Here is a 21,327-nt window from a genome sequence, read left to right on the forward strand (position 1 = left end):
CAGTAGCAGTCTTTAGTCAATATCATTTCTTTAAATACCTCTAACACAACATAGCAAATGAGAGTGGTATGCTAGTAAATGTTTAACAACTAACTTTCTGGGGAGGTGGGGGAAACCCTGATTCGTAGCTTTGGCCTATTTCCATGGTGTAACTACTCCCGCCATGGCAAATTTGGGCTCAGCAATGTGACATCACTGAACATGAGGTTGAAAAGAGACATGCCCTCTCAATTCTCATGTGCCTGTATGAAGCAGCTCAGCACACCATTTTCCCAGAATATGTAAACACTTAATTACTAACAATGAAAAGAGCATCAACAATAAGACTAAAAATACATATTCCTATGATTAAAAATTAGAAAGAACAAAGTTTTGAATTGACTAATGGTTTATAGCTTTTATCTACCTTTAGAAGTTTGTCTTAATTTTTTAAGATAAAGTTCTTTTAAAAATTTAATTGCAAAATACAGATAGCACACATATAGAAAATGGACAATCACAAATATGTATCTCTGTGAGTTATTATAAAGCAAACACCAGAGTACCCACTGTCATGTGTGAGAAACAGGATACTGCTTGTACCCCAGAGGCCTTGGTACCCTTTTCTACACACATCCCCCTCTTGCTCACAAAGTGTTCACTATCATGGCATTTATGGTATTCAGTTCCTTGTTGGGTTTTATAGTTTTATGTCTGTGTATACAACCCTAACAACAGTTTTTTAAATGTATAGAAATGCAAGCATCCATATATAAATATATATGTGTGTGTGTGTATATATATATATATATATACACACACTCATCTTTTCTATTTTACTTGATATTTTTGTGAGATTCAAACATGATGACTTAGGTTGCTAAAGTTCGTTGGTTTTCATTCCTACTTAGTATGCCTTTGTATGACTATTTATTTGTTAACAGATGACTATTTCGTGATCACTTGTTTTTTTCTAATTATCGGCAACTGCAAACAAAGCTGCTGTTAATATAGATGTATACACCTTCTGCAGCATGTGAGCACATAGTTCTCTAAAATACACACCCATGCAGAGATCCTAACAGTGAAATTGCTGTGACACAGGATATGCACAGATCAAATTTAATCATTACCAAACTTTTGCCAAAGTGGTTGTACCATTTCACAGTCCCATCAGCAATGTGTGAAAAGTCCCCATTGCTCCACATCTTCATCATCACTTTGTAGTGCTGATCTGGTAGATGTGTAATGGTACTCAAGTAGGTATTTGATTAGCATTTTCTGATAACTAAAGAAATCTCTTCATATATTCATTGACCCTATAGATATCCATTTCCAAAAAGTATTTATTTAAACCTCTTCCCCATTTTACTATTGCATTGTCAGCCTTTTTTATTAATGGATAGAGATTCTGCATAGAGTCTGGTTATTCTTGGGTGTGTACATTTGCAAGTATCTATATATATATCTGTGTGTGTTCAGTTCAGTTCAGTTCAGTCGCTCAGTTGTGCCGACTCTACAACCCCAGGAACCTCAGCACGCCAGGCCTCCCTGTCCATCACCAACTCCCTGAGTCAACCCAAACCCATGTCCATCGAGTCGGTGATGCCATCCAGCCATCTCATCCTCTGTTGTCCTCCTCTCCTCCTGCCCTCAATCTTTCCCAGCATCAGGGTTTTTTCCAATGAGTCAGCTCTTCACATCAGGTGGTCAAAGTATGTGTGTGTGTACATATATCAAATATCTTTTCTTACCTTGAAACTTGCCCTTCAACCTCCTTAATTGTTCAGTTCAGTTCAGTCACTCAGTTGTGTCTGACTCTTTGTGACTCCATGGACTGCAGCACACCAGGCCTCCCTGTCCATCACCAACTCCTGGAGCTTACTCAAACCCATATCCATTGAGTCGGTGATGCCATCCAGCCATCTCATCCTCTGTTGTTCCCTTCTCCTCCCGCCTTCAATCTTTCCCAGAATCAGGGTCTTTTCCAGTGAGTCATTCTTCATATCAGGTGGCCAAAGTATTGGAGTTTCAGTTTCACCATCAGTCCTTCCAATGAATATTCAGGATTGATTTCCTTTAGGATGGACTGGTTGGATCTCCTTGCAGTCCAAGGGACTCTCAAGAGTCTTCTCCAACACCACAGCTCAAAAGCATCAATTCTTTGGTGTTCAGCTTTCTTTATAGTCCAACTCTCACATCCATACATGACCACTGGAAAAACCATAGCCTTGACTAGATGGACCTTTGTGGGCAAAGTAATGCCTCTGCTTTTTAATATGCTATTTGGTTGGTCATAGCTTTTCTTCCAGGAGCAAGTGTCTTTTAATTTCATGGCTGCAGTCACCATTTGCAGTGATTTTGGAGCCCAAGAAAATAAAGTCTGTCACTGTTTCCACTGTTTCCCCATCTATTTGCCATGAAGTGATGGGACCATATGCCATAATCTTAGTTTTCTGAATGTTGAGTTTTAAGCCAACTTTTTAACTTTCCTCTTTCACCTTCATCAAGAGGCTCTTTAGTTCTTTAGTTTTGTTCTCCTTAACTGTATCTTTTGATAAATATAAGTTCTTCATTTTAATATGAGCTTCCCTGATAGCTCAGTTGGTAAAGAATCTGCCTGCAATGCAAGAGATCAATTCCTGGGTCAGGAAGATCCGCTGGCAAAGGGATAGGCTACCCACTCCGGTATTCTTGGGCTTCCCTTGTGGCTCAGCTGGGAAAGAATCCGCCTGCAACGCGGGAGACCTTGATTTGATCCCTGAGTTGGGAAGATTCCCCTGGAGAAGGGAAAGGCTACTCACTCCAATATTCTGGCCTGGAGAATTCCATGGTCTGTATAGTCCATGGGATCACAAAGAGTCATATATTTTAATATAATCCAATTTCATCATTTTTGCCTTGATCTGATTAAAAAAATATAATTCCCTACTTGAGAGAATGCATACATTCTATTTTGTGTTCTAAGAGCTTTAATATTTTGTCTTTAACATTTATATCTACACTGAACCTGCAACTGACTTTTGTGAAAGGTTCTGAGTTAGGCTTCATCAGATAAGAAAACCTGGAGTCAGGGAATGTGTGGCTTGGCCAATGTTACACAATAGATAAATGGCTTTTTGTTGTTGTTGTTACTGTTCAGTCACTAAGTCAGGTCCAACTCTTTGCGATCCCATGAAGTGCAGCATGCTAGGTTTCTCTGTCCAACACTATCTCCCTGAGTTTGCTCACCCATATCCATTGAGTTGGCAGTGCCATCCAACAATCTCAAGCTCTGTCACCCTTCTCCTCTTTCCCTCAATCTTTCCCAGCATCAGGGGCTTTTCCAATGAGTCAGCTCTTCACAACAAGTGGCCAAAGTATTGGAGTTTCAGTTTCAGTATCAGTCCTTCCAATGAATATTCAGGACTGATTTCCTTTAGGATGGACTGGTTAGATCTCCTTGCAGTCCAAGGGACTCTCAGGAGTCTTCTACAGCACCACAGTTCAAAAGCATCAATTCTTCAGTGCTCAGCCTTCTTTATGGTCCAACTCTCACATCCATATTTGACTACTGGAAAAACCACAGCTTTGACTATATGGACCTTTGTCTGCAAAGTGATGTCTCTGCTTTTTAATACACTGTCTAGGTTTGTCATAGCTATTCATCCAAAAAGCAAGCGTCTTTTAATTTCGTGGCTGCAGTCACCACGAGTCATTGATTTTGGAGCCCAATAAAATGAAATCTGACACTGTTTCCACATTTTCCCCATCTATTTGCCATGAAGGGATAAGACTGTGTGCCATGACCTTAGTTTTCTGAATGTTGAGTTTTAAGCCAGCTTTTTCACTCTCCTCTTTCATCTTCATCAAGAGGCCCTTTAGTTCCTCTTCACTTTCTGCCAATAAATGAATATTAACTCAAAAAAGAGATGGGGTGATCTTTAAACTCTAAACTTAATTTAATTTTCATCAGCAATAAGGTAATATTATACATTTGACTTTACTCTAAGGTATGTTAGTTTAAAATGACACCAGAGACAATCACACTTTACGCTACTGAGAACACATACTCAATATTTTAAGAGTGTGGACAACCGTGCCAAATGGATAAACGTACTTACAGTGTCTTGATCATATTCCGAAAGGGCAAAGGATAGTAATGAAGAATTTTATAAATACTAACTTTTTCTTCATCAGAAATGAATGTGGTTATTCAAAAAACTAAAACACAGATTTATTCAGGCTCCTGCTTAGAAATATATCCACAATCAAAATCAACATCATGTTTAAATATTTTCCAGCATTGTGAAAAACAGGTAGCTGTTCATCCCAAAAACATTTTGTAGCAAATTTTCTTCTCTAAAGTTAAACAACACAATACATTTACAAAAATCTAAATATTATCTTCATAATTATTCTGAGCTTGTATTCATTTACTCTGATTAAAGTTTAAAGTGTTCAAACAGAACTTTAAAAATCTGTAAGTTCAGGCCTATGACAAAAATTTTATTTTTCAACTATAATTTTAATTCTTAACACACTGTATTTTCTCACATAGGAAATGGAAGCACAATATGCAATACTTAGGACTTTAAAATACTCAAAAGCTAAACTTTCACTTGTAAGGACTCTAAAGGAAGGAAACCCATTCCTCCTGAAGTTTACCTTCCTGATTATATCAAAACAGAAATATATGTTTTATATTAATATTTCCCCAACCCAAGCTTGGGCCCTCTACCAGTAAAAATTATCTAGCTGAAATATGTATTTGCATTACTGATCTTGAACTATGTTGCCATTACTACCACCAACCAACTGAGGTAGAAGCACGAGGAGGAAGGACAGTGCTTCTCCCATCTTTCTTCACCTTTGGACACAGACAGCTATCTGCCACCTTTACGCTACTCTTGAAGCTCTGTACTCTAGAGGATAACCTCAGGCCTAGGACAGAGTATGTCCATAATACTCCTGTGGAAGAATCTGGCCGTTCCTCATGTAATAATGTTTCATTATAACCTTTCTCCACAAAAAAGTACAAGTTTTACATTTAAGGACACTGTCATTTTTTCACTTTCCCAACTAGACCAACAACTCTAGGTAAAGTTAGGATGTCAAACCTCTCACTCTGGGGGGGAAAAACATTAAATGTAAAGTATAAATTCAAAAAATGTTACCAACCAAGGTAGACTGTAATCTGAGGCCAAAGTCACTACTCAACCACTTTCTTCAAACCAATCAAATTGATCTTAATCAAAAATTAAGACCAATTCATTAAAGGATGCATTAACAAAGAATTTCACAGATGGCTCTGTTCCCCAGGGCTAGCCCTCAAAACAAATAGCAACATTAATGCAGTTTTAACGTATACAGTTTGATTCCATTTGGTGCACTTTTATACATTTGCTATTGCTGCAACTTCCAGAAAAAGAAGGGTGAAATTGAGGTGAAAAAAGTAGGTGAAACTGAGTCTTTGTGACCTGATATAAAAGATGGCAAAAGTGACTAAAAAAACAGTTCATTGTATTCGTAGTATAAGTAAAAGGAAATTACTGAATATAAAATCACTATCTCTATCTTTGTCAATGAATCTCACTTGATAAAGAGAATCTGGACTCAGGTTGGTGTCTGGTTCAACACCCAGAAAATTAACTGTAGTTCTCATTAACTCCGCTCTGTCAGAGAATGCCCACAGGGGCACAGACGTACTCTCTGTACTCCAGCTCCCTCATGGGGGTAGCTGCCAATTTCTCTTCTAACTTTACTAAACATGCCCATGGCCATGGGATGTTCACTAATCCCGAGGAAACACAGTAAGGTATATGTTTTCAGGGAACAAAGAGAGAGAACTACAGGACAAAGGGCTGGATTCAGAGCCCAGAAAAGAGGACAGCCACCCCAACTCCCCGCTGCCCAAATAAAGCCCAAACATTGCTAGCTGGTTCATTTTAAGTTTATGATCAAAATTTTGTGTGCCAAATGATTCTGAAATACCATTATCTTCTCTTCAACTTAAACATGTTTTTTTTCTCCTCAAAGATAACCTGGAAGTGTTAAGGTTCCAAAAATGGGATCTTTGAGAGCTAACCTAATGAAAAGATTAAACTAAGGATAGCATATCTGAGAAATTCACTATAAACTTTTATCTTCTTTTTGTCTCTCTTACCCACCCCTAATCCACTCAGCTTAATATCTCAAATTTTAAACCTTATCCAGCAGTGACTTGAACTACACAGAAAAAAGTAAGACTGCAACGCACAGACGCCAGAACAGTTCAACATTACAAACAGCTGCAACCAGATACAGAAGGAGAACTTGAACACCGATCCCTGCAAGCCTGGAAGTTCGTTCTGCAGCTCCTCTCAGTGCTCCTGGACCCACCACAGAGATGGGGCTTCAAGGAGAACCCGAGTAGAGCCACAGTAGAGAAGGCTCTGCTGGAGCTCAGGAATTTATGTGGTGAGGTCGACAAGTCCACAGAAATCCGTATTATAAACTTAACGTTTAGAACAATAATAAAATTAAGCAAGTACCCAAAAAAATCTATTCTTCTGAATAAAATTTTAAATTGAAATAGATTTCCATCACAGAAAGATACACTAATCTCAGGTTAAGGTCAAACCTGGACAACCTCTCTTTCAAAGCTCTAACTCTGCGGCTACAGGGCAACCCTGCAACGCAGTCCTTGGCGCCTTAGCCCTCATTGCCTATGATACTGAGAAAGTCACAAATATCCCTGACAGGACTCCTTGCTTCTGCTCTCCTCCCCCTCAAATTCGTTCTTCATGTAGAAGCCACTGTGATCTTACCAAAATAATATCACAAAACAAAAAAAATAAACAGGGAATTCCCTGGCAGTCCAATGGTTAGGACTCAGCGCTTTAACTGCTAGGATCCTGGGTTCCATCCTTGGTCAGGGAATTAAGATCCCACAAGCCACACAGAGCGGCCAACAAACAAACAAACAAGCAGCCATGGGGTCCTCCATCCCTCTGCTTTTAAGTTTTTTAACACTTGCCACTGCACTTAGAATAAAACGCCCATGCCTTATTATGACTGTACAAGCCGTAATAAAGCTCAGGTCAGCTTCTAGGACTCTGGACTTAATATTCTTTCTATCTCCACATCTTGAAAAGACTTTCATTTATATCCTTTAGATCTCTGCTTAGATGTCCCCCATCTCACTCCTAAAATGCTATCACTAGTATATTAGCTTCCAGAGGGCAGGGATTTTGTTCTGTCCCCTCACCTCCCTGCACCACACACACACACACACACACACCCAGCATCTGACACAGGGCCTGGCACAGAGTATACATTCTCCACATGTGATGAACAAATAACTAAAAAAAAAAATAGAATAGACAAATCCATAGAGAAAGGAAGCAGATTAGTGGTTGCCAAGAGGCAGGGGGTAGGGGATAGCAGGGAATAGAGAATGGCTGCTAAAGGGTACAGTTTATTAGTGGCAGGGGGATGAAAATGTTCTGGAAGTAGGTAGTGATGATGGTTGCACAACTCTGTGAATATACCCCCCCCAAAAAAAAAACCAACACTGAATTGCACAATTTAAATGGGTGAATTGTATGGCATGTGAAATGTATGGTATGTGAATTATGTCTAATAAATCTGTTACATTTTAAAACAGAAAGAATGAAGAAGGGAGGGAGGGAGAGAAAGCAGGGAGCAGCAGGGAAAAAGAGGAAGAGAAGGGTAGAGGGAGCGGAGCAGTACTCAGGCTTCAGGTTAATACCTACACTCTGTGAGCAACTAATGAAATTTATGAATACGCTCACATTTCTGAAACCCTTACATGGATCTCTCTGATTTCTGGGAATCACTCTTGGTTCAGTATGATTGTTTTCTTAAAGCCCTAGAATGTAACCTAGTATAAATAGTTAAAAGAAAAATAAGATATTTATTTTTTGAAGAAATCAAATGCTCCACATGGATTAACAAGAACAAAGATTTTGCAAATGTCTTCCTTTGGAAAAACCAAGTTCCCACATTAAGAAGACTAAGAGTATAACTGAAAGGCCAAGTGATCATTTTCTGACTTAAAAACATCTGAAGATAATCACCTTTGCAAGACCCGCTCGATGGGCTCCTTTAGATTCCATGTATGCGAGGTATCTGTTGAACTCCCGGAATTCCTCCATGGTGGGTCTGAAGGTCATGATCTTACAGCTGGGGTTGAGTGGACTCTCCACCTCGGCCACCTCCATGATGGCTGGAGCAGTCTCTACAGAGAAGATGATTCGGGTATCAGTGCTGAGTTTCTGTGTGGTAAGGTCAGTGGTCATTCCTCCCAAATAGTGGGTAAGCTTCCCCAGCAAAAACTCTTTTAGTTACTTACCATTCCCTTCTACCACCCTGTTAGGGAGACTCCCTCATCTCTCCCCGGACTCCTGAAAAGAAAAACTACCTCTCCTTCTCCCAAGCTCCTACTGCTGGCATGAAATTGCTGACCTAATTACATTGCTCTCCTCCTCAGAGTCCTTCCTAGAAAGAATGAACTTTCTAACTTTGCAAGTTTCCGGAACCAACTCTGAAGCAGACGCTCATCTATGCACCTATGGAAAGGCCTGGTGCAGGCTGAGTGGTAAATGGAGAATATTCCACATCCCCAGCACAGAGCCTACTCAGGCGTGCTTCTAGTCACCATGACGTGCTTTCCTGTAAAAACTTACAAACCAGCCCCCATCTGCAAAACCACCAGACACCAGACTAAAGTGCTGGAGGCACACTATAGGAGGTTGTACAGTACAAGAGTAAAGAAAGGTTGTCTTCCAAGCTGACTGTCTGGAGGCCAAACAAACTTCAATACAAAACTATACACAGGAAGAAGTAACTGACTCCATCTGAGTTACTCAGCAATGACTTCCCTGGAAAGGAGCAGAGTTGGGTCTTATGAGAAGGTACAGAGAAGTTTGTCAGATGAGAGAAAGAGCATCTGAGGTGATGGAAATATTTGAAGTCTGCAGGGATGGAGAGGGGAGGTTAGCTAGTCTGGAGCTCAGGAAGAAAAGATTCAGGAGATCAAAGTGGAAAAGTAGGTAGTAGTAGTGCTGTGAAAATGCAGACTTAATCCTGCTGTCAATGAACAGGGTGATTCCTTCCACAAACATCTACTGAACACCTACCGTGTGCCGGGCAAGGGAACACCATGTGCCCACCATGTGCCGTGATGAGGAGCATGGGCACGCATGCCTCAGGAAGGAATCCTGCACATCCCACCTATACATACAGTGACAGCGCCTGGCATCTGACAGCTCAAACACCTAATCCTCTCAGAACAAAGCTTTCCTTTTCTCATTTTTTTATAATAAATTCAATTTGCCTGACAAAAAGAGAAGGTGGGAAATGAGGGATGTAGTAGATAAAGGGGAAACATGCAAGGGGATAGGAGGTTATAACAGTTCAGGGCTACATTATCATTATGCACTGAAAGTTTAAATCAGCCTTTATCTCACAAAGTGTACGTGAAGGAAATGAGCTACTCCAGAATTAAACCCTGTCACCCTTCAGGACAGGGGTATTCTAAACTAGATATTCTAAACTAGAAAATAATCTGAGTGGAGATAATATTAATACCTAACAGAAAATATTCTGTATTCCCCCTGCCCCAGGAAGGAGGCATGCAATTTAAAAGCCTTCCAGGCCACCTCACCTGGAGAAGGAAATGGCAACCCACTCCAGTATTCTTGCCTGGAGAATCCCATGGAAAGAGGAGCCTGGCAAGCTAAAGTCCATGGGGTCACAAAGAGCTGGACATGACTGAGCAACTTCACTTCACTTTCAGGCCACCTCACCAGCCCCGTCCCTTCAGGTGCACAGGCCCAAATCCCTGGGCTGCAGGATCAAAGTCCCTCCTCTACATAGGATACATGGAACCCTTTAGAAGCATCCAGATCAGGCCCCTTGCAAGAACTATCATGGCTGTGTCCACCGTCACAGCCTGCATTATACAGTGCGTGCATGCTAAGTCACTTCAGTCACATCTGACTCTTTGCAGCCTACACAGGCTACATGCAGTCTCATGTAGCCTGCCAGGCTCCTCTGCCCAAGGGATTTTCCAGACACAGATAATGGAGTGGGTTGCCATGCCCTCCTCCAGGGGATCTTCTTGACACAGGGATCAAACCTGCCATCTCCTGCATAAGCAGGTGGGTTCTTTACCTGCTCAGTAGCCACTTGGGAAGACTCACATTTTACTGTATGCTTCAATAAGACTCAGTGATTTGTGCTTCTCTAAACAAGTACAGCTCTCTACACCCTCGCCCAAATTATTCCCTCCTACTGGAGCAGTGTTTACCTGTTTCCTCACCTGGCAAACTTCTGTCCACTGCTGAGATTCCCAACCCTCTGGGGCAGGCCTAGGTGAGCCACGCTGTGTGTCTGGACCTCCCTCTCTGCATTCCTCTTACATCAGCTGCCTGTCCCAATGGCACCTGCAACCACACATTGAAGTCTAAGCTCCTCAAGGGAAAGGCAGGTTCTCCATCTCTTTAAGCCCTGGCGTTTAGTCTAGTACCTGGCCTGGCTCGTAATACCTGCTGCAATAACTATTTGCTAACTGAATGACGGAATAAATGTCAACATGTTACTAAAGGATTTACACTAAAGGATACCAAATGTGGGAAAAAGGAAAGCACTGGTCCCTAATGTGGAAAAGTTACTTAGAAAACAGAAATCATTTACCTGGTAAAGAGTAATAGAATATAAAAATCTGAGCAGTGAGAAAGGAGAAGCCCCTAGAGCACCTTTGTAGAAACATCTGGCACTTGGAAGGCAGCCTTACTTTCCCACAGATGAAGAACAAGGGGCCCTGCCCCTTTCTCTAGGCAAAGGGCTTGAGAAACCGCTAAAAAAGAAACTGGAAATTCACCTGATCATTCAACTAGGTACTAAGTGCCTGACTGGTGGGCAGACATTCAAGATGGAATGAAACAAAACACTAACAGTAGCCGAGGGGAGAAACAGATAATAAATAAGTAATAGTGCTATGAAGAAGTAAACCAGGGTAGGGGCACAGAGTGCAAAGAGGGGAGGTAGTTGCTTCACACGGGGTGGGCAAGGGAAGCCTTTCAGAGGCCTGAAGGAGGGAAGAAACCATGAGATATCTGGAAGAAGAGCATTTAAGGCTGAGGCAAGTGTAAGAAGCCTCTTGGGCTCTTCAAAGAACAGCAAGAAGTAGTGTGGTGAGACTCCCCTGGTGGTCCAATGGCTAAGACTCCACACTCCCAGTGGAGGGGGGCCAGGGTTCAATCTCTGGTTAGGAAATTACACGCTGCAACTAAAGATCCTGCATGCCACAATTAAGACTCCTATGCAGCCAAATAAATGAATATTAAAAAAAAAAAGAAGAAGAAGTGAGTGTGGTAAGCAAGGAAGGCGGCGGTAAGAGAGGCGGTGAGGGCAGGCGTGAGAGGGGAGAAAAGGAGTTTGGTGTTTACTATGAGTGAGATGAGAAGTAATCTTGAGCTTCTTCCCCTTCTTGTACCTCATGTTCTGGATACTCTAACATGCATTTCCCACCAAGGAGACGACACTGCTTTCTAAGATAACTGCTCTGGAGGATGTTAAGCAGAGAGGTGAGTCTGGCTGTTGTATCAAAAAAGGACAAGGTTGGAAGCATGGAGGCAATTTACAGGAACCCAGGCAAACTAAAATGGTGACTTGGACCAGGGGTGGGCAGTGAGGAGTGGTCAGATTGAAGATCTATTCTGAACAAAATTTGTGACGTAAGTGAGAAATAGAGGAGTCAAGAGTTTTGACAGAACAAGGACTCTGACAGGAAACTAAAGTGATGAGACTGTTAAGATGCACAGCAAGTTTGTAACAACCAGAATTAAACCTCCGCCTTGACCTAGTTTGCTAACCGGTCTGTGAAATAAACTTCGTTTCCTTCTAATGTCACTACTCCTGATTACACACAACTATTTCTACCTCTAAATCAGGTACATATACAAAAGACCTAGTCAGCTCACATTTAGACATTTTCAATCTATACAGTTAATATACAATGTGACAAACTTTAAAACATTAAAGTATTTTAAGATTTAATGTTAATCCCATCACCCAAACTTTTACTAATATGACAGTTAAAAAAGTCTGGTGTTAAGTTTCATTTCTTTGATTACTAGTGATATTGATCATTTTGGACAAGTACAACCATTTTCATTTGATTTTGGGATTGCCTACATACATTCATTACCCTTAAAATTTAGTTTATAAATATTCTGTTCCTTGAGTTTTTTCTAATACATCTTTATCATTATTAAACTTATTAATGTTGCTAGAACCAAATCATGTTATTATTAATCAATGTTATTAATCAAATCATGATATTATTGATCAATCAAATAATGTTGCCAGCCCCTCTTCTCTTCTACCTTTATTTCTCTGAGCCAAGCAGAAAAGGTTTAAAATGCTCTTGCAATAATGCTTCCTAGTTGGAGAATGACTTATATTTTACAAAAACATCTCTATGATTTTCTGCTGAAGGTGATGCAATAGTCATTTTTTTAATGCTACATCTCTATAGAGACTGAGTCCCCAAAGTGAGTGACTGCAGTATCTGTGATGATAACTTTGTTATTTTGCTTCTACAAAGCTGGCTTTCAATATTTTTAAGACCAATCAAACCAAATAATCATATTTATAGTAAGTACCCTAAGAACTTTTATAATGAAATAAAGATCTTTCTCATCAAGTAAAAAACAACTCTAACACTAATTCATACTTACATAATTGGCCCAAGCCTCTTTCCTGAAAAATTTTACCTTAACATCTACTCTCCTATTCTCAAAATATATCTCTATTTGGTAATAAAAAAACTAAAGCTGATGTTTTCCTACTAAATGTCAATCTGTAGCCCATATTGCTTTCGATATACACACCTGTATTTCTGACCTGTGTCCTGTCGTTGAAACAATTACTATGAAAAGAGTAAAAACCTATGGCTCTCACCACGGGAGTAATAGTTTCTTAGACAATGCCTGCCACAGAACTGGTCTACAATGAAGAGAACACTTGAGGATCTACTATAAAGCATCACCCCCTGGGAGACACAGCACTTACTAGTTAAGCAGATAATGCCTTAGGCTAGAAATAAAATGAACAAAGAGACAACTACCAGCTGTGTTAGTGTCTGAAGAGACCTCTATTCCAGCCTCCCCTTGGTTCCTTATGAGGACCTGCCCAAACCCCGGAGGCCATACTTTCCAGTCCTCCCTTCTCCTTTCCTACAGTGAGATTTTAAAAAGAAATTGAGCCACCAAGGCCTGGACAGGGCAGGTGCTACCTCTCTGTTCTACTCCAGCCCCTGTAAGCCAGGTTGGAGAAAGGCAGGGCACAGGTACCACCTGAGGTAGCTGGAAGTCTGGCCTTTCAGTCCTTCCATGGCAGCTCACCAACTTGACCCCACAGGGAGCCATGTAAGCTTCTGTTTTGCAGACAACCTTGGTCAAACACTGTTATGGGTTGAACTGTATCCCCAAAAAGACAAGTCGAAAACTAACCCCCAATACCTGCAAATGTGACCTTATTTGGAAACTGGGCCTTTTATACATATAATCAAGTTAAGATAAGGTCATATTCAATTGGGGGGACCCAAGTCCAATATGACTGTGTCTTCTTACAAAAGAGGAGGAGACAGGCCCAGAGGAAAGAACGCCATGTAAAGATGAATACAGATGGAGTCATGCAGCTGCAAATCAAGAGAAGCCAGCAAGCACAACATGAAATGAGAAAGACACCGGGCAGATTCTTCCCAGATCCTTTAAAGAACGTGTGGCCCTTCTGACACCTTGATTTTGGCCCTCTAGCCTCTAGAACTGTGAGTGAATAAATCTTATTTTGAGCCACGTAAGTTTGTGGTCATTTGTTACAGCAGCCCTAGCTGACTAATGCTAAATATTACCATTCTCCACTAAAAGGAACCAGGGCTTCTTGGATAAAAGTCTGATTCCAAGACAAGTGGGAAAAAAAACTACAAGGTAGGCTTGGAATATCTTCCTTGCCAGAAAGTAAGGAAATACTCAAAAAATGAGGGGAACGTGTCAAAAGGACAGAAAAGCCAACTTGAAGGGGCTTCCACTGGCTAAATCTGGAGGCAAGTGAGCCATCAAAATAAATGACAATAATGGACCATAATCAACCATTACAGAATGAAATGGTTACATAGCATCACTGACTCAATGGATATGAACTTGAACAAACTCCGAAAGATAGTGAAGGACAGGGAAGCCTGGCATGCTAAAGTCCATGGGGTCGCAGAGTCAGACACACTTAGCGACTAAGCAACAATAACATAATTAACCAAATAAAGAAATCATATATTTGTAAATGTGTAAGTCTATAATATTCCTTTATTAAAAAAAGAATCAATCACCATTGGAATATATCAACGTAATACTCCAAAGGTTTAAAACAAAAGGAAGAATCAAGTCCTTGTCTTTCCTGAACAAATGAAATTTTTGGTAAGGAGGAGAATCTGTGACCTCAAAATGTATCTCTTTGGCACGTGAATTATTTTGAGCTGAAGGCAATCAAGACCCAGCAGACTCAAGAAAAACTTCTACCTCTCCCTTACCTATCTGAAGAATTTAGGTAGGGAGCCTGGACCAGAAAGAGAGCTATTACCAAAGAGAACTTTTTTATCTGAAAAACCTACCTGTATAACAGGGCAAACATCTGCTTATCAAACATCTGCTCTTCTTCTCATCTGGTGATTTACCCTCCTCCCCTTTGAAGCCCCAGGCCCCAATTCCATCCCTTAGCTCAAGCTTCATTTAAGCCTCAATTGCCCAAATTGCCCCTGGATCTCTTATCTTTGGGGTTCCTGTACCTACAAAATTAAATCTATTATTTTTCAAAACTGCTTTTCTCTCATTGATCTGTCTTATGTCAATTAATTATTAGAACAAAGAATCTAGAAGGGAAGAAGGGAAACTTTTTCTGCCCCTACATAAGGTAAGGAAAGAACTGACGGTAGAAAGTTCTTTATAGAAAAATTTCAACAAATAAAAGTAGAAAAAAGTAACAGAATTATATGATCACCATTTACCTTTTTTTTTTTAATTCCTATTAAAGAATCTAAGGAAACATCATCAACAGATGTTAAAATCAAGAGGTGACAACAGGAAGCTTTACAATGAAGGAATCAGCTTAACAATCGATGGACTAAGTAGACATGCTGCTGCTGCTGCTGCTAAGTCGCTTCAGTCGTCCCGCTTCAGTCCCGACTCTTCACGACCCCATGGACTGCGGCCTACCAGGCTCCTCCGTCCATGGGATTTTCCAGACAAGAGTACTAGAGTGGGGTGCCATTGCCTTCTCCAAAGTAGACATGAAGCAATGGAAAACACAACATTACCTATTAATCATACTTACCTAAAAAATAAATCTGAATCTAAACTGAGCTATTAAATCTAACTACTAGTGGTCAGGAAACACAGGGGCTAGTGGAACAAACTAAACACAATCGTAAGAAAGCAATATGTCAAACACTGGATGTGGAATAGTCCATATTCCAAAAGCTAATGTGGGAGGAGGGGTGGTGGCAGGTGTAGGAACGGGGGATTGTTACAGCATTAAAAAGACATGATGGATATGGATTAAAAATATATGCATCTAAGGACTTCCCTGGTGGTCTAGCGGCTAAGACACCATGTTCCCAATGCAGGGGGCCCAGATTTGATCCCTGGTCAGGGAACTAGATCCCACATGCTGCAAATATGAGTTCACGTGCCCACAACTAAAACTCTTGCAAGTCACAACTAAGATTTGGCGCAGCCTAACAAAATTAAAAGAAAAGAAACTATATGCAACTACTATTTATGATAGTCAGGATGTGGAAGCAACCTAAATGTCCATCAACAGAAGAATGGACCTAGAGATGCTCACACTGAGTAAAGTAAAAAGACAGAGAAAGACAAATATCACATAATATCACTTATATGTGGAATCTTTAAAAAGGCTAAAATTAACTTATTTTGGTTTAAACCAAATAGTTACAGATGTAGAAAACAAACTTATGGTCACAGGGGTAGGGATAAATTGGAAGATTGGGATTGACACATATACACTATACTACTATATATAAAACAGATAACTAACAAGGATCTATTGCATAGCACAGGGAACTCTGCTCAATACTCTGTAATGACCTATATGGGAAAAGAATCTAAAAGAGTGGATATACGTACGTGTATATCAGATTCACTTTGCTGTATACCTGAAACTAATACAACACTGTAAATCAATGAAACCCCAATAAAAATTAAAACAAAACAAAAACCATTAACCTAACAATTTAAAAAAAAAACCTGTATGCATCAACTCTATTGGTCACCAGATATTCACATAGAAAAGCAACAGAATGATGGAATTAAGAGGAAAAAAATAGGATTAAAAGAGAAATAGCACAACTGGAACAAAAAGGGTCTTTTGCATGTTTATAGAATGCACACATTCTGCTCTGTTATAAACCAGAAAATATCTTAGAAAATTCCTCTTTTAAAAGGCATAAATTAGAAAACAGCACTTTTTTTAGATTCAGTACTTAGACTTTTTCTGACTGTCCTATAACTTTCCACTTATACAGTGTTCGATGACTGAGTATGAGTCTCTTTATCACCCACCAATAAGATTTCACTACGTAGGCAATTATTAGAAAATGGATGGGAGAGGAGGAGGCAAACTTCCATTCAGTTATAGCTTGTGCAACATAGTAACAACCTAATTGTTAGAAATCCTATTATCCTTTTCCCTTGGGATAAAGTTTCCATTGATCGATAACAATACAATGACCAAGAACCATGTTGATTAATTTGGCCATGTCCAAATCCTTAGGTGGAAGCATCCAGACTAAACAAAAGTTTACTAAAACAAAGGACAGTTTCTCTGCCTTCTAACAATTCAGCTAAACAGACATCACAGTGGTAATATCAACCAAAGAAAATGGCATCTTATAAAAAATTACCATAACAATGGGAGTTGAACTAAATCATTTTGTATGTTTCTTTCAAATTGTGACTGTCTTCACTTAAAAGACAACCAAGAAGTAAGGCCAGACCTTAGAGCCAAACCAGCCAGATTCTAATTCCTCGCACACACCTCCTCCACTTAACAGCTGCATCAAGAAAATTACTTAAAACTAGGCCTTCTTCCCCATCACTCAAATGAGATAACACTAGCTTCCCTATAGCACTGTAAATGGGGATTCAAAGTTACAAAATATAATACCATACTGCCAGGCTACAGTAGGCAGAGATGTTGGATTCAAAAACACAAAAACAAAGCAAAAACCAACCTATTCAATCTCTTCTATTAGCTTCTTCACCACTGCCCACAACCATGCTCAAATCTCTTCCATATAATTTTTAAAGGCTCCCTGTACACCATGGCCCCTCCTACATAGATCTCAGCTACAACCTGCAGCGTTCTTTCCCCAACCCTCACAGATTAAACCCAACAGAAAATAGCCTACACTCATTTTGTCCGATTCATCTATTCAATCTTCAGTCCCACTGCGATGTGACATCTTCATCCACTAGTACACTGAAATCATTCTGGAAAGGGTGACCAGTGACTTTACAATTGCCATTTCCACTATGTTGTTTTTAGTCCTCTTAGCAGCCTCTCTGCAGTCTTTAAAACTGGACAAGTCCTCTCCTGCCACAGCTTCTGGGTATGGTGCGACATATACCAACCCCTTTTCACTCTTTTATGGTCACTCCACTTTCTGGAATTCCTTTCTACGCTCTTCTTCGGCCCAATTCCTATTAACTGATAGACTGCAAGGCTCCTTCTGTGGTCGTCTTCCCTCTCCACCAGACACAGACACTATGGATGAGTGCATGCACATGGCCTCAGCTGTCCATACAAATGCCTCAGAAACACACAGCAAGAACCTCTCTTCCCTGAATCCAAGCTCAGTAAATCAAAGTGGCTACTGGGCATAGCCATTCAGAGATGATTCTCACACTCAACAGAGACACAAAACTGAATCTAAAACTTAACAGAGATAAAAAAGAATCTTTCCTCCAAAATCTGCTTGTCTATCCCATAGTTTTCATCATCATTCATTCAATTCATCTATAGTTTTTGGTCACCAACAGTGACCAGTGCTAATCTTCAAAGAGCTTATGTGTAAGAAGGAATACAGGTGGTTAAAATATCACAGGCTGGGTACTGCAATCAAAGAGATACACAGAGCATCAGGAGAGCCTTTAGTACAAGAACAGGCAGATCCAACCTTTATCAGGGTCAAGAGTAGAGAGGGAAGGGAAAAGAGAGACTATCTCCTACACAAGCACTACCCTCCATTGCAATGACATCAGAATCCAAGGAGCCATCCTGAGCCCTCCCTCATTCTCCACTTCTATGTGGATGCCAATTGTTGTCTATTAGACTTCTTAAACTATCTGATCTTTCATGTCAATTCTCTAATCTCCATTCCCAGTGTTAGCATCCTAAGTCAAGTTTTGGTCCCTTTTTTCCCAAACTACTCCAAGAGTCTCACTGATTTACCCCTCAATTCTCCTCTATACATTATATAAATACAGGACAAACTTGCTAAGAATGAAACTGATCATGCCATCCTTATTTTAAACCCTTTAATAGCTCAGAACCATTTCAGCATGAAAACTACTTCCAACGATCCAGCTGCTGCCTTCTCCCACAGCCTCAAAGAGCCATTTAGCCTACTTGAAACCTTTGCTTCATTCTAAAGTTCCCACATATGCCAGGCCATTTCCCTCCTTTGCTGCACTATATACAGAAAAGTGTCTCCTGTATGACATGACTGAGGACTTCCTGTGAGCCAGACATCTGCAAAGTATATTAATGTGCACTCTCCTATTTCAACCCCAAAGTTAACTCCATTGAGTGATCACAACTATCTCTATTTCACCAATGATGGAAATTAAAATGCTTGCCCAAAGTCCCATAGTAAGAGCTGAGGATATGATTTGAGCCTTATCTAAAATTCTATTATCGTATTCATAACTACGATGCTATTTCCTCGGCCTCTCCTTGGTTGGCTATCTGGTAAAATCTATCTTTCAAAGTTTATCTCAAGTGCAGACTGCATTATGAAGTCTTTTCTGACATTTCCCATCAACTACCAATGATATTTTTTAATGCTCTCCTGATTCCCACTCCAAATCTACACTCAACCCTCATTCGTCCTGCATTCTGCATTTGCAAATTCACCTATTTGCTAAAATTTTAACCTGCAAATCAATGATTGTGGCACTCCTATGGCCATTTGCAGATATGAACTAAGTGGCGAAATATGTGAATCACCCATATGTGAATATGTTCTCCCAGCTGAGGTCAAATGGGGCAATGCTTTGCCTTCTTGTTTCAGCTCCCATATTGTAAACAATCCTTTTTGCAGCCTATTTATAGCCAGTGTTTTTTATATTTTTGTGCTTCTTACTGGTGATTTAGCTACTTAAAATAGTCCCCAAGCACAATTTTCTAAGTCCAAGAAAGTTAGGATGTGCCTTATGATGAAAATACATATTACATAGCTTCATTCAGCCATCAGTTACACTGTTGGCATGAGTTCATTGTTAATGAATGAATACTTTTGTATTAAATAAGGTGTCTTTAAACAAATCACACACAACACAAGGTGATATACTGACCAGTTGACAAGCCCTGTGATGAAAGACACAGAATTCTAAATTACATTTCCCATAGGAGCAACAGTTCAGAATTCACTAATTCAGTATTCACAGTGACATAACTACCACAAACAATGAGAACTGTCTGTACCTAACCCCTTTTAATTAGATCATTCAGAAAAAGCCCTTATCTACCACCAGCCCATGGAAGCCATCCTCCTCCTTTCCCCTCAAGAATTTCTCCCACCTATGAGTGAGCCAGGCAGCCAATCCTGCAGACTACAACTGACCCTAACTAGCTCAACCACTCCCTCAGAACTCAGAACTGGGAAACAGAGGAAGCCATGAGGGGCTGTGGCAGCCACTGTCCTCCCTTGGCATTAACAGAGAATGACAGAAAGCAGATGAGCAGAGAGAAGGGGAGGGAGGTTGGGGGGAAACAGAGAGAGAAAGAGATTGACTGATTTGAGGTGGGGATAAAAGAAAGGGAAGAAACCAAGCCTGATCACGCAGGCAAAATATGTCATAAGGGAAATGCCTGAAGAGTCTCCATCTTCAAGAGACTACACTGCAATACGCACTCCAGATATGATTTAAACACTTTCAGTATTAAGACACTTGAATTCAGAATTGAACAGCAAAGGGAAATACTTGGAAACCCACAAGGCATCCTTCTTGCTGGATCAAATCTAGCACAGGCAGTCTGGATCTAACAGCTCTGGCATGATTCCTCACTCCTGGACCACAACTTGAATGGTGAGTCCATGAGACAAACAGATGCAGCAGCAACTTCCTGCCTCTCAGACCTCAGCCCAGGTGCTGTGATCCTGTACTCTGTGATTCTTCAGTTTTCCGTTTGTGGCAAAAATGGCAGTTCCTAAGGTGACCCCACCAGCAAGGGTGTTTTGAGAGACATCCCAGAAGATTAAGTCCCTGGGGTTCCAGCCAATAACCTGTTCTCCAACCTTTAACAACTCCAGTATCAAATTTCTTTCTGCTTAAGTTAACCAAGAATGTGTCCACTGTAATTGAATCATGACTGATAAAATCATCAAATATAACCTAAGAATGGTAACTGGGAAAGAAACATGGTATAAAAATACCAGATATAAATCAAATGAAGGTTTTTTTTCATACCTATTTGCCTTTTGCCAGTAATCCTTTGTAATAATAAGTTCTGTACCTTAAAAAAATTAACCCAAATTACTCAAAATTCATTTTGCAGTGTTGAGTAAAATTACTGAGCCATTTAACAAACTAGCCAGCCACTACAGCTACTCACTCTTACTGGTCTTCCACAGTAGAAACTCTCAACAGCCTTTGGCTTAACCAATTCACCAAATATTATGCAATGTCTGCAAAAAACACCACTGCTGCCCACAACATAGGCAAGACTTGTACACTATAACTATTTTAAATATCAACTAAAAGGCATACTTAGCAATCAACAAACAGTGCTTATTCCCAAACCAGTTTATGCAAACTGTGCCATTGTGTGATGTGATTAAATATTATTTTAATAGATATACAAAAATGATATTGTTTCTACAAAATTTAAGTTGAATATTTTGGAAAGAGCCAGTAAAGATAATTTTTAAAAACAAACAAACAAAAAAAGGAACATCAAAAGAAGAGTGAGAACTGTTAACAGCAAAAGGTTAGAAGGTAAAGGAATTTGTAAAATCTAGACAGATTGTAGCTCATATTATTTCAAGTGCCTTAACTTTCA

General features: G+C 40.1%; 1 protein-coding gene across 23 annotated transcripts in view; it reads right to left on the reverse strand.

Annotated features, from left to right (window-relative positions):
* The window catches only part of KDM4C (lysine demethylase 4C), a 435,647-nt gene that overhangs the window by 397,950 nt on the left and 16,370 nt on the right, over positions 1-21,327 (reverse strand). For 21 of the 23 annotated variants that reach the window (XR_014056674.1, XR_014056681.1, XR_014056693.1 and 18 more), the window contains exon 2: positions 8,040-8,200. Coding sequence is in view for 9 of the 23 variants with exons in the window: in XM_081500458.1 (XP_081356584.1) it covers positions 8,040-8,183 (144 nt within the window). In the remaining 14 variants the exon portion in view is untranslated. Of the gene's footprint in view, positions 1-8,039; positions 8,201-10,285; positions 10,410-21,327 lie in introns of all 23 variants that reach the window. The other 2 variants (XR_014056722.1, XM_081500501.1) reach the window with 1 other exon arrangement.

This window comes from Giraffa tippelskirchi, chromosome 1 (assembly GCF_054371585.1).
Source record: "Giraffa tippelskirchi isolate mGirTip1 chromosome 1, T2T-mGirTip1v1.2.pri, whole genome shotgun sequence".
NCBI classification, from domain to species: Eukaryota; Metazoa; Chordata; class Mammalia; order Artiodactyla; family Giraffidae; genus Giraffa; species Giraffa tippelskirchi.